General features: G+C 38.0%; 1 protein-coding gene across 3 annotated transcripts in view; it reads right to left on the reverse strand.

Annotated features, from left to right (window-relative positions):
* Positions 1-2,857: 2,857 nt before the first annotated feature.
* Positions 2,858-13,290, reverse strand: part of WFS1 (wolframin ER transmembrane glycoprotein) — a 33,527-nt gene continuing 23,094 nt past the window's right edge. For all 3 annotated transcript variants that reach the window (XM_027642879.1, XM_027642878.1, XM_027642880.1), the window contains exons 4-8: positions 12,795-12,939; positions 11,773-11,943; positions 11,058-11,138; positions 7,165-7,310; positions 2,858-5,530 (exon numbers count right to left, since the gene is read on the reverse strand). In XM_027642879.1, coding sequence (XP_027498680.1) covers positions 3,722-5,530; positions 7,165-7,310; positions 11,058-11,138; positions 11,773-11,943; positions 12,795-12,939 — 2,352 coding nt within the window. In that variant the 3' untranslated portion in view covers positions 2,858-3,721. The remainder of the gene's footprint in view (positions 5,531-7,164; positions 7,311-11,057; positions 11,139-11,772; positions 11,944-12,794; positions 12,940-13,290) is intronic.

Raw genomic sequence — 13,290 nt, forward strand, 5'->3', positions numbered from 1 at the left:
CAAGTTACAGCTAATTTTTGCTGCATGGATTAATATTTTTCTAACTCTATGATAGAGTAGCTGGTTTTCCTTCACATTAATCTGCTGTTCAAACAATTGCAGTTGTGAAGCTGAGGTCAGAGCACAGCCTCTTTCAACTTCCTTTATCTGCAACTGGATGTGACCCTTACGTTGAAAGGCTGCAGTGGGTTTCAGAAGTATTAAGAAGGTATTCACAATCTGGAAACTTCTTTTGCCTTTTGCAGTGGAAATAGAGAGGCCAAAAGGCAGATGAATGGCTCGGTGTAGAATGTAAGAAAGCACTGTGCTACCCCAGTGGTAACATAGAACCAGAGTGGTTTGAAGCGACCATAAAGATCAAGTGGGTTGGAAGCGACCATAAAGATCATCTCATTCCAACACCCCTGCCATGGGCAGGGACACCGTCCACGAGACCAGGTCACTCGAAGACCCATGCAGCCTGGCCTTGAACACTTCCAAGGGTGGGGCAGCCACAGCATCTCTGGGCAACATTCTTATTACCCTGTATTACAAAAAAATTGCAAAAAAATTTTCAATTTATAATGACTATTTTATTGTACTTAACAGAAGACCAGTTAGCTCCAAGAAATAAACCCATATTTAATTACTACAGGTATACCAATTTCTTTCTCGGGAAAAACAGGGCAAAACTCTTTGCATTTTTGCCTACAGCAAGATGCTGTTAGTCATTACAGAGTGGGTTCCTAAATTATTCAGAATTTCTATATGTGTTTTGTTGTTTTTCTGTGCTTATGGAAGAATGTACTAGTTTGGAGAACAACCAGTACTTTTTCATGCTACTTTGAAGATGAAATTCAAATAATGAATACTTATTCTAAATTCTGTATATTCTAAATGCTAAAGCTGAGCTTACAGAAGAACAGCTGAACCTAATTTGGATGTGTCAATAGCCATGTAATATCCTCCTCCTCCTCTTTAGTTAATTAATACTAATTCAAAAGACTGAATTATCAGCCTAGAGAAAGGGTACCCGTCTTTGGAAGTGTTTATAATTCCGTTTCTCTTCAAAACTGAGTAATAAAATAATAAATATAGGATTAATCAAACAATTAACTGCAGCTGCTACATTCTGTGTCTCCCAAACCTAGAAAACGGACTGGTTTGGAATACAGAGCTGTAGCAGGAGTGGAACGAAGTTATTTTGTGCTCTGTTTGCTTGCAAGATGTGAACTGGATGGAGGTACCCTTTCCAAAAACACCTTGCCTGGAACTGCAAGTTCAATTTTGTGCATCAAGAACTAGCATTAAAGGGCATTATTTAAAGGTCTTTAAGTCAAATTTACCTGTTCTGTCCCTTTTGGCTACACTGAAGAGCTGAAAATGTATGGAAAATGACTCCGATGTGCCAGCATTCAAAACTTTCCACCTCAGTTGGAAAGAAGCGCCTGACAAATTCAAGTGTCCCCATCAACCCCTCACTAGGGGCACATGAATTATTTTTCCCTGCATCTAGCTAAATCAGGGTTTGGCTTTGTGTTTGTTTGGGGTTTTTTTTCCACATAAGTGCATAAAGGGGAATTGTATAACTTTCAATCTGACCGATATTGATATGAGTATCCTTGAGGGAGCTTCCCCCTTCCAAGGAACAGTTATATGCAAATATCCTCTACCTATTTCCTCAGAAAAGGCTGAAATACAAGTCTCAGAGTTGTTATTATGGTACAGATGGGAACTGAGGTACCTTTTGTCTCCACTTAAAAAGCAACTCTTTCCAAAAAAAGTCAATAAAGAACTCTCCTTCTTCTTGCACAACTTCCCACATTTGACTTCAGTCACTTTGGTCTTTTCAGAATATGTAACAACTCCTTCAAAATGCACCACAGTAAGTCAGTAAATTGACATCCTTGCATGGAATAAAAGCTAAAAGGAGAAATATTATCATTAGTTCTGAATACCAAGACTGTTGCCTCTTTTTCTCCTGACAAACATATGAAGTTTTACAATTGTGTCTATGAAAGGAAAAAAAAAAATTAAAAAATAATGTTTTGTCTTTTAATTTCAGAGCTAGGAAGAATGGTGGGCATTTAAAAAAAAGCCCATGGATATTCTAAGAAAAGGAGGTTCAAAAGGGCTAAGTTTGGCCTATTTCCAGCCAAAATGGGACTAGGTAAGTGAAAATACATCAAAATTTACATTTACTTGCTGCCTTACTCCTTTTCCCCAGATGGAAACAGAAAAAGTTGACAAGATTTCAAAACTACAGTGAAACACCCTGAGGACATGATTCTACTTCACAGTAATTTCTGATGGGCTGAAGCGTGACTACAGGGCTTTGGATGGTGAAGGTTTCTGCCATGGGAACTGGGCAGCAGGTCTGTTGGTGCCTTTGGCTTCTTCCCAACTGCAGCCCTGGGCGATGTTCAAGAGGATGCTCATAGCTGGAGTGCTGCCAAATGCCTCCCTGTCCCCAAAAGTTTCCCCTTCTCTATTGTGTTTTCACTGATAAACCTTTTCCCTGGTCCCAGTGATGACTGATATGGAAAGGCAGAAAAGAATCTAAAGCAGGATCAGTGGAGTAGTCACAGATCAATGGTGTGATGTATCTCTGACCTACAGCTATACAGTGCTCAGTAAAGGTCACAAGCCACAACAAAAGCAGGGGGAAGCAGTGTGTGTAGACTTCACAGCTACAAAAACTTCACCTGCCATACCAGATTTTACTGATGGCTTTAAAAATGTCAATTACAACTTCAAGTATCTCACACCAGAACATTTTAAACATTCTAAATTGTAGTTTTCAGTGAAAGCTGCTATCAGCAAAACAAACAACTGCTCAGAACCCAAAGCATAATGAACAAATGTTGAAGCCATTTAATTCAAGTTGGTATTTTATGTTTATTTGCACAATAAAAATCATTAAACAAACATTCTATTTCAGTTTCCACGGTAGACTTTTAGGTACAGTTTCAGTTGCTTTGGCTTGTCCATTACTGGTACCATCCCAACACCAGCCTTACTCTCTGGTGTTTGCCTTTCACACACCAGCATGGATTATACCTTAGTGTAACTATCATAACCAGTCAGAACAAACAGAAACTTTTGTACACCACATTTAATGCAAAATAGAAGCTTGAGGACTTTTTAAAACCTTGCTGGGGTGTGAAATGTTGTGCCCTTTCGAAAAACAAGTCACTATCTTCTGGACAAATAGAGAAACAGTGATTTCTGTATGCAGATATCACCACCAGGTACTGACTCTAAGATCACTTTTTCCTAGAAAACACCAAATAAATACAAGCAATAAATGCAACATAAGCTGTTGTCAGCAACTTATTCTAAATCATACCTGTGAAAATACAAATGGGCACATTGTGAATACTTAAAGAGTAAAGTGCTTTTAACATTGAGAAAGTGAATGCATCTAGTGTCGTACCACAGGCAAATATATATCCATTTTGGACAAAACAGTCTCCATGCAATTAGTCAGCAGCAATCCCCTGCATTCATTTACGATATTAAACTAGTATATATTACTTCAGTCATACAGGGTTTAAAGTCAGGATACAGTGTGTACACTTACAGAACTCAAGCAATGCTCTGCATCAGCATACATTTTGAGCATTGCTACAGCAGGGTGGATTTTTGTTGGTTTTTTTTTCCTTTTAAGACGCCAAACCTTTGGTAGTGTAAATGCAGTAAATGTACACTAAAGATACCACTGAACCAATATGAGAGCTCATTATGCAGCTGACAGGAATGGGAAGAAGAAAAAATCAAAAGCGAATTTAATGGCTTTATGCACTGTGCTCCTCCAGTCATGCTCTATTTTCACATGCCTCCCTGCAGGTAAGAGTTTAGACATGCAATTCAAGCAAGTGATTGCTTTCAGTTCAAAGACAGGCCATTTACTGCCAAGACGACCCTCTAGAATTGTGCTGAATTCAATTATACTCCCCTGCCTCAAGTTCAACAACACTTTTTTAAACTCATTGCTTGCCTTCAGGACAATATCTTTGGTTATATCATCCTCCTCTATAGGCTTGGTTCCGTTTTTGCTACTGAAAGGCATGCCCACACTTATTTCAAATTTGTACCGATCAAACATTTTCATGTGGCATTTATGCTTTGTCAAATATTTCAGGCGACACAATTCCTCCTCCTCCAGTGTAACATTTTTGGGATCACAAAGAGGGTAAGTTTCACCATACAAGCATCTCATCCAATCGCCAATAAAAAATGGAAGCATATTTATTGCAGATTCTGCACTGTTGTCGATCTCTGTCACACGCACGTATTTGAACCGCCCAGTCCACGTCACTCTGTGTCCTTCCAGGTGACTGCATAAAATCTGGGTACGTGCCATGTTAGTCTCCTTCCACGCCCGGGGTCCGCAGAGGAAAGCATACTGATTCCACGTCAGGGTGGAGTTGTAAACTTTCATCCCCTCCGATCGATACACATAGAACCAACAGAACAACACCACAGCTGTGATCCACACCAGAATGAGCTTCACAATCGAGCTTCGAGTGAGCGATTTAACCACTTCAACTACAGAGAAGTTAACCTTTGTCCACCACCGAAAGAGCAAAGGAACAGTACACAGAACCAGGGTCACTACAATTTTCATGAGCTCCAGAGACAAAAACCACTTAATGAAGTGGATAAGACACATTAATGCAATGCCAACACCCAGCACCGGAAGTGCAAAGAGAAACAGAAAATAACCAATTGATGCACGAACGAGCCCAATGCCAGAGGACTCCCGCAGAATGACCACGGAGAGTTCACACCACATAAAGCAGACCAGATATGGGACCAGGTAGCAGTAGGTGCCTTTAAAATTCCGTAGTTGTGCCATTCTAAAGAAAAGATAGAACAAGTACAAAAACAGAAGGCATGGGATGCTTACATTTATCACAAAGAAATGGCCTACAGGAACAGTAAAGAAGGTTTTACCTAAGAATTTCAAGTAGCCAAAATTCCCAGGTAACACCTGCAATAGGGATAAGCAACCTGCAGCTGTCTCAGTCATTAATGCCCTCCGTGTGTAAGGTTCTGCACTCGTGCTTAAACTCATGTAACTTGTCACTGTGAAGAACACTGAGATAGTAGCTAACTCTGAGCATGGTATACAGTCTTTGCTTGCTATAGGGAAGGAAAAAATGACAAAGAATACTGAGAGTAAAAAATAGATGTATGGCTCTAAGTGATTCCATCCAAAGTTCACCTCAGCTTGCTCTACATCTAGGTTTGGTTCAAAGCGAAGCAGTAAGTCAGTCAAAGCACGGAAGTTTTCCCAAGCCTTACTGTCCTGAAAAACTTTCAGTGTGCAAATCACCATAGAAATGAAGGACAAATAGAATATGACTAATGGAATAATGAAGGCAAAAAAATCAATTGTCAGATTACTGATGATGAAGAAGAAGATAAGAGCATTGATATGGTGTGTTGGAACAATGGTAGACAGCCAATGCATTCCTGCCTTTGAGGCAATATCTATAAGATATTCTTTAATTTCCATAATGGCATGAAGTGGATATTTTACAACCTGGAAAGAGAGAAAGAAGCATTTTATTAATGAGCAGTTTTGTATCTTTACATCCCAGATATTCTTAGCTGAAGCAGTAGCAACCAGTTGTTTAACCTCAGCTGACATGAAAAGATTTATATTTCAGACTAATGTTGCCAATAAAATAAGATTACTCTGTCTGAGATTATTAGCTTTATTTTGATTAATTCAGTCAGATGAAGCTCAGAGGCGATTTTGATTTCAAGAAAGATGTATTTCATTACCTTTGACACATATAATTAAATGGCTTCCTAGTCAAATATTCTGCTCCACTAGCTTCATACTGAAGATAAACTACATGGCTGCAGTCCTGCACAATCTTAAGTCATTATTTGAGCTGTGAGTGCTGTAGCTTTAAAGGATGTAACTCTGCCACATTTTGCAAGGATTATGCTATACATTCTATGCATACAGGAAGTAGTGCCTATGATTCATAGGCAACTACAGCAAGTCTTTACAGCTGTGGTTTGTCTTTAAACAATTCTTCCCAAGCGTCTAGGGATGAAGCTGTCAAAATCTCATTTGGAAGCAGCAGCAGTATGTTTAACTAATTACTGCACATTTAGTGATTCTTATAACTCCAAACTGTAACTTGTAACTGTAGAGGATCTTAAAATTCTACCTATTTTATGTGGCATTTTCCAACACAGTCGCCAGACAACAGAGGAACTGCTGGATTGAATCCATTCCCTATGACCAACAACACACTTTATACAGGCACGTGATTTTTCAAACACACATTCAGATACTTCATATTAGATGATGCTATCAAACCTCCTTCCCCCCTGACAGTTTTTGTGTTTTCCCAGATCCTACACTTCAATACTAATCAGTTCAAGGGAAAGGCCAAGAATCCCCCAGCAAATATCTGTGCACTGTGATGAACTGGGACAACACACACAATGACTTGAGAGGAAGCTTATTTATTTGTGAAGGTATCCCTGTTCTTCATAAATGCATATCTTTCAGAACATGAGCTATTCCAAAGCTTGGAAAGATAAACACCTCACTCCCTCTTTTTTCCCTACCATATGATAACGGACAACAACACTACAATGAAAACTCTCAGGTCATCAGCCAGAAACCCCCTACCTTGCTTAAAATTTATACCAGTATTGAAGGCATGCACCTTTATTTTCCCTTCTCCTTTCACTACCTAGAGAAGTATCGGTGTAGGAACTAACAGCAAGTTCCACCGTTCTTGAATTCCTTCATAACAGAACCTTTTCACGCCTCAAGGCTATGGGTAATTTTTCTCACCTGCTTGCTCCTGTTTAAATAAGAAAGATATGAAGCATATAATAACATCTACAATAAAAATAAGGTAGCAATGACAAGTACATGTAAATCCTCACTGAGATGTAATGAAGTAGATTGTCCTCTTACAGGGAAAACCATTATCTCTTTCTTTTAAATATATGACTCATATATATGAAACTCTAAATATATATATATGAAGTCAAGTCCAAAAATAAATTACAGCAATAATTCTTGTCCTGATTGATATAGACCAAACATCAGTATTGAGAGAGAAGTGCAAGTCACCTCTGTCTTGTCTGGGATGTATAAGTTAAGAGCTCCTCAACATAATGTGTTCAGTATTGCCTTTTTACCTTCAGTCTCAGGGGTAACTCTTCAGGACTCTTCCCTGCCAGTTCATCATCGTCCTCCTCCTGCATAATCAGGTTAGATGGGATTATTCCCTTTGCATACTTCTTGGTAATTTCAACAAAGTCATCCAAAGCAATAAATTTTTTAGCTAAAAAGAAAAAATGAAAATAGTATCATCACAACATTGTATTAATTATGAATTGGAATATTAATTTTCTTTCCTGCCAGACTCTAGTCTTCAAAAACTGAACTACTGATAACACAGGTTTATCTTGCAACTTGTTCTGAGGTCTCTGCTGAAAACAACAAGCTGCTTGTGCCAGCAATATATGACTACATCTTGTCAGACCAGCAGGTAAGTTTATTATAAAGTTAAGGAGGAGAACAGAGTGAGTGAATGTAGCTTATGTGCAAATATTCCACACGAAAAAAGACTACTGGACTAGGTCACACAGTTTTAAATCATAAACTATTATATCTGCTTGAGAGAAATCTTTAACAGCCACACTGAAAAGAAAGAATTGTACAGGAACAGTAATGAATTATCTGTACATTATCAACTCAAAAATTGACTTCTAATTTGTCATTTAACAGTCATTTTTCCAATTTCAGAAGTTACAGACATATAATTATGGGAACTACACAATTATTCACATCTACAAGACTAAATGTGGATTACTTACAGTGTATTAATTGAATATGCTATGTGGCTATACAAAGGGCCTTCCCCAAACTGTACCAACAGTGATCTAAAACAGAGAGCCAGCAACAAAATAGACTTTGCTCAGCTGACACAGAGACAAAATTTATCACTTCCCCAGAAGATCCTTATCCACTCCTCTGAGTAGAAGGGAGGCATGAGGTTACTTCTGAAAACTGTAGGGAAGCTGCAAGACTGAAGATGATTTACACACTGGCTCAGACTATTTGCACAGCCAGTTCCTCACATTAGCATGGATTAGCTAGTTTCTGTGGCAGACAAGCTTGATGCAGTTTGTAAAGGAGGATAATTAACAGCAACTTTTCTTCCATACACTAAAGCAAATGACATTGCTGTATACGTGAAAGAATTGAATGAAAAAAATCTGTAACACCCCTCCTACACAGTAAGTTTAGTTAGTCAGCTGATACTAAGAAATTAAAGCTGACCTGCTCAATACTAGCTTGAGATTTTAGAGACAGAAAATTTAACTGCTTCATTAAATTTAAAATCAGTGGATTTGAGCCTATCAATTTTTTAATTTAAAAACCACTACCTTCATAGAAACTACATAGAAATATCCCAGTATTTAATATTGAAAACACTGTAGATACAGAACAAAATAAAGTATTTGTCTCAAGATACATATTACAGGAAAAGGAGTGTTAAAGAGTTCAACAGAAAACCAGCAACTTACAAACTATTTTTTGCTTTAATCTCACAACACGGATGCTGCCTTTTGCTTGGACTTCTACCTCTCCCTCCTCCTTGCATGAACCCTTATGTCCCACAAAATACCATCTGGGATGCCTCCCAAGAAACCAGAAAGGATTTATTTTCACTAACTATTCTTACCATTCACAGACTGTAAGGTAACATTGCTTGCACCAAGAAGGCTGTGAGACTCTTTAGCTGTCTTGGTGGGGTTTCAAGCCTAATACGAAATGTGTCATCTGAATTTATTAGGACATACTATACATTGCTAAAATAGTCCTATTGGTATAGAATCAGCAAGAAGACATGGTTAGAACCTCACAAAAATACCTTAGTGGCACTTTTAAAGGACCACGGGACATCCTGAGAAGGAAGGAGCTATTAACTTACTATGTATAGATGGCCTATCCAATGCAATGACATGTACCCTCTCAGGCATGCAACAACTGCCCATTGACAATGTTACCTCTAATTTTCTGGTTATACCTCCATAAAGGATAACCTAGATCAGATATCTCTGCAAACACGTATCTGGCTTAAAGATTATCTTCCAATTATTGTCAATGTCTTAAAACTGAAGGAAGAATCTCCTGCTGGCAAGATAAATGGAGAAACTCAGTGAACTAGAGAAGTAAATGCTGGAGAGTAGCAGCTGTTTTGTTCCTCCATGAAAAGATAAAAGCTCTCTAGAGAAGAGGCAACATCTTAACTCTTACTTTAAGTGTTTGATGAAAAATTTTCATTTTTAAATGTTATTAGTATTTTGTCACCCAAGTGTCTCTTGAATTGATATAAAAAGCACGTGTTGTAGATTCTACTTTATTATTCATAGATTTTCCTTCAATGTGCTTATGACAAATTCCCCTGCCTCCTCCATCCACCATAGAAAAAGAAAAATATTCACATCAATTTCTGCCTACGCTTACATGTAGGTTCATTTACTGTCCCGTTATTTTATCTACCATTTAAGTCTTTAAAAAAACATATCTGCCAGTTCCTTTTCTGATACTCTCTGAATTGCTGAAGAATCCAGAACAAAATGATTTGCACACTAGCACCATAGGCCAGTTCAGCTAAGGACTGGAAAGAACGACCAGTGCAACACAGCAATACATCTGCATTATGACACAACGACTGGACGATGAAACTCAACAGTCTTATCCTTGAAGGACTATTTCTAGCTTTCCAGAAACAGCAGACAAGTCACAAGAACATCTGACAATACTCTCACAGAAGGTTTGATACGACCAGAGGTTTGATCTCCAGATTATTATTTCTCCTGTCACCTCCTCCCTTATTCATACACAACACATGGTCCTCCTCTTTTACTTCTGTGAAAGTTAACATAAGACTGAAATATTCCACTCTTCTTAGGAACGTTATTTTCAGAAATCACCTGTGTAATGAACACAATCCTTAAAGGTAAAGGACAAACTGACCTAAGAAATGTAAATCTAATCTTTCACGGAGTTTAAACCTGCAAACCCCCAGATTTGGCTCACTAATCCATGTACCACTTCAGTCACACGTATTCTCAGCTACAGATGTATTAGTAAATAACACGCTTTGTGACATTTAAAAGTGCTCTTCAAGAACTGATGTAGATTGCACATGAACTATTTCATATGACCTACTGCATTTCAAGAAACTGAGGTTTTCCCAACAGTGATTAAGTGAACCTTATGTTAGATAACTGTTCTTGAAAAACTACATGTGCTGTATTGTTGATAATTCAGTTTCTTAATATAACAATTTAACTTTCCTCCTGAAAGCCCAAGAACACATTAGTATTTCTTAGTTATACAAGCTTAAGGAGGACTTTATTTCAATTCTAATCCCCCACCCCACCATACCTTACAAAACTCACAGATTTGGGTCTACAAATCTGACCCTGTCTGTGTTGAGTGGTTTAATTCTTTCTAGTACATGAACTAAGCTGCTCCTAAATTATGAAAGAAATCTCTTGGTGCATCTTTCCTATATCATTTATTGAACAAATATGAAAAGACAAATATTAATTATAAGGAAAGGGCAAACAGAAGCAAGACAAATAGAATGAGGAATCTGTCTGCATTAAGTGGTTGCATAATTAATTCCATCATTGTAATCATAAAGCTTACTGCAGTTTAGAACTAAAAAAAATATTGAAAGTGCAAAATCTTTTTTGCTGAATGGACCTTTAAGTGCTGAAAGGGCAAGAATATAAAAGTAACAAATGACATGCAAACTCCTCTTAGCAGTTGACTATAATGGTGATGTCTCCTGTGAGTTCACATGCAGATCAGTTATTTACCTTGCACATACAAGAAATGGACACTGCCAGTTTATGGCAATCCAAACGTTCTACACATATGTATATAGAATATATACATATATATGTATAGAATATATATTCTTACTCTGGCAGTACAAAATTGTTTAGCAAAACCAAACAGAAACCAAAACCACTGGCAAAGATTGAAAGCAGCAGCATGGACTCACATTCACTGTTCACCAATCGCTCCAACATTCTTCTCTGCTTCTGCACGGACTTTGGGACTGGGCCAGGTTGCTTCTCACCATCTGGTTCAATAACAGAAGTTTAGGGAAAGTCAGTGCAGTCAAAGTGATCAAACAGTAGCTGCAATATCTGGGGAATGGTACATCCTCAAGAGTCGGGAAAAGACAGACTTGCATACAAACAGGTAAGAAGTGGCTATATAGTTTTCTATGTTACTGTTACTGTATTTGAAAAGGAAACAGGACTGACATAGCTAACATGGAGCGCTGTGATGGCAGAGTGAGCCAGGTGTCTTGAAGACTGGTTTGGTAAAACTGAAACATCTAATATGGTATCATCAGGATGATGATAGGAAGAAAAGAAAATCAAATACAGCAAAGCCATAAAATACCTTTTGCCAAGGACAGTGAGTGTTAAATGAAGATATTTTAAATATTTGGTCACTTGAGTGAGTGCTTAACTGAATCACAACCTACAGCAAGAGTTGGCAGGCCCTTACGAACTAACTTCATTGGTCCAGAGGGCATTGTTATTAAAAGAGACTTAGAGTCATTAAGATGGTTATATTTTCTTAAGTAGATAATACATTTACTATTATCTCATGCCTAATTGTTTATAAAGCCCTTTAAGGTTCTAGTTGTATTCTGCCCATAAGTCTGTATTTTATGAATACCATAAATCAGTTCATAAACAAACCTCCATCGTCAACTTGCCCAACATTTTCCAGTAATTCAGAAACTGCTAATTGCTTCTTCTTTTTTGGGTTTAATTTCCAATACATGACTAAGGCAGCTTTTCGCACAGCTCTCTCCAAGTCAGTCTCAGATGATAACTTTTTTACTTCTTCCTCATTCTCAGTGGTGATGCCTCAAGAAAAGAAAAAAATACATTACACACTATTATCCCACATCCATGCAGAAATGACAGATTTGCTCACAATTTATTTTTCTCAGTTGAGTCTGAAACTTCTCAAGTTTCAGTCACATTTTGACCACCTAAGTAAATTACTCAAATGCCCTTCTCTGCCCATTGCTTATCAAAATCTAAACACATTGCTTAAGTTTAAACTGTACTTCAAAGACTGTGCAAGACATGCATTATAATTATGTCTTGCTTTACTTCTGAAGTACAGCAGATCAGGCAAAAGGTAGTGTAGATGCACATGGGTGACATGTAAAGGTCAGCAAGAACTGAGTGAAAGTCAGTGAGGTTTTTTGTTGGTTTGTTTTTTTTTTTTTTCCCCTTTATGTAAGAGTTCAAAGAGCTGGCAGATGAGAGGAGATGATTCCAAACATAGGAAGTAGCATGAAGAAAGATGAGAATCTTAGTGGGAGAAGCCAGTGAAAAAGACCAATTAGGAGTTGGTTGGAGAGGGGCAAAAGAATGAAATAACAGCAGATATGTAGGTGGTGTGTGGTTATATATGACCTTCACAGTAAAAGAAAAGAAGCTTCAATGAAAGATGAGGAGGGGAAGAACAAGCGTGGATTTCATAAAGGAATTTAAGCAAAAAAATTAATAAAAATGCTTTAATAAGCAGTATCAGTAATTAATGCTTTTTAAATTCCCAATTGGAACAGGCTGCTAGCAATTACTCACATAATTTTGCCCTGATAATTTCCATCACATTTTAACCCCTCTTTTCAGAGTTAAAATGAATGTAGTATGATTTCAGATAAAGTGGGAAGTGCAAGCAGAAAGCCTCAGAGAACCCATACCTCTTCTGTCTGCCAGGCACCTACGCAACAGTTTGACAGCTTCTCTTCGACCTTGCTTAGCAGCAAGGATGAACCAGTCAACTGCACTACAATTGTTAAGTTCTTCATCCTCCTCTTCTGCTAATCTCAAGTAGTGTTTCCCCACCTAGAATAAACAGAAAACAAAATTCCTTCAATTACTGCAATACACTCTTTCTCTCTCTGCATCTCTCTCTCCCCTCCCAACCCCCAGCACTCAGCTAAAATAAATTCTCTCTGAACAAAAGGTCACATTTGCTCCTAGCACTAAAGAACATAGCTGTAAGTTGATCTTCTGCATGGAAAGATCTGAAAGAACTGAAAGCAAGAAGGAATTGCAACACATTTGGCCAGGTCAACGAATTAGTTGCAGTTGGTCTTCAGGTATCTAGCGGGATCAGGTAAACCTCCTCATGTTAAAAGTTTTCTTGAATTCTTTTCCTCCTATGACGAATGACCAGACAACACTGCTGGCCTC

Source organism: Corapipo altera, unplaced genomic scaffold (assembly GCF_003945725.1).
Source record: "Corapipo altera isolate COAL_440 unplaced genomic scaffold, ASM394572v1 22, whole genome shotgun sequence".
Lineage (NCBI taxonomy): Eukaryota > Metazoa > Chordata > Aves > Passeriformes > Pipridae > Corapipo > Corapipo altera.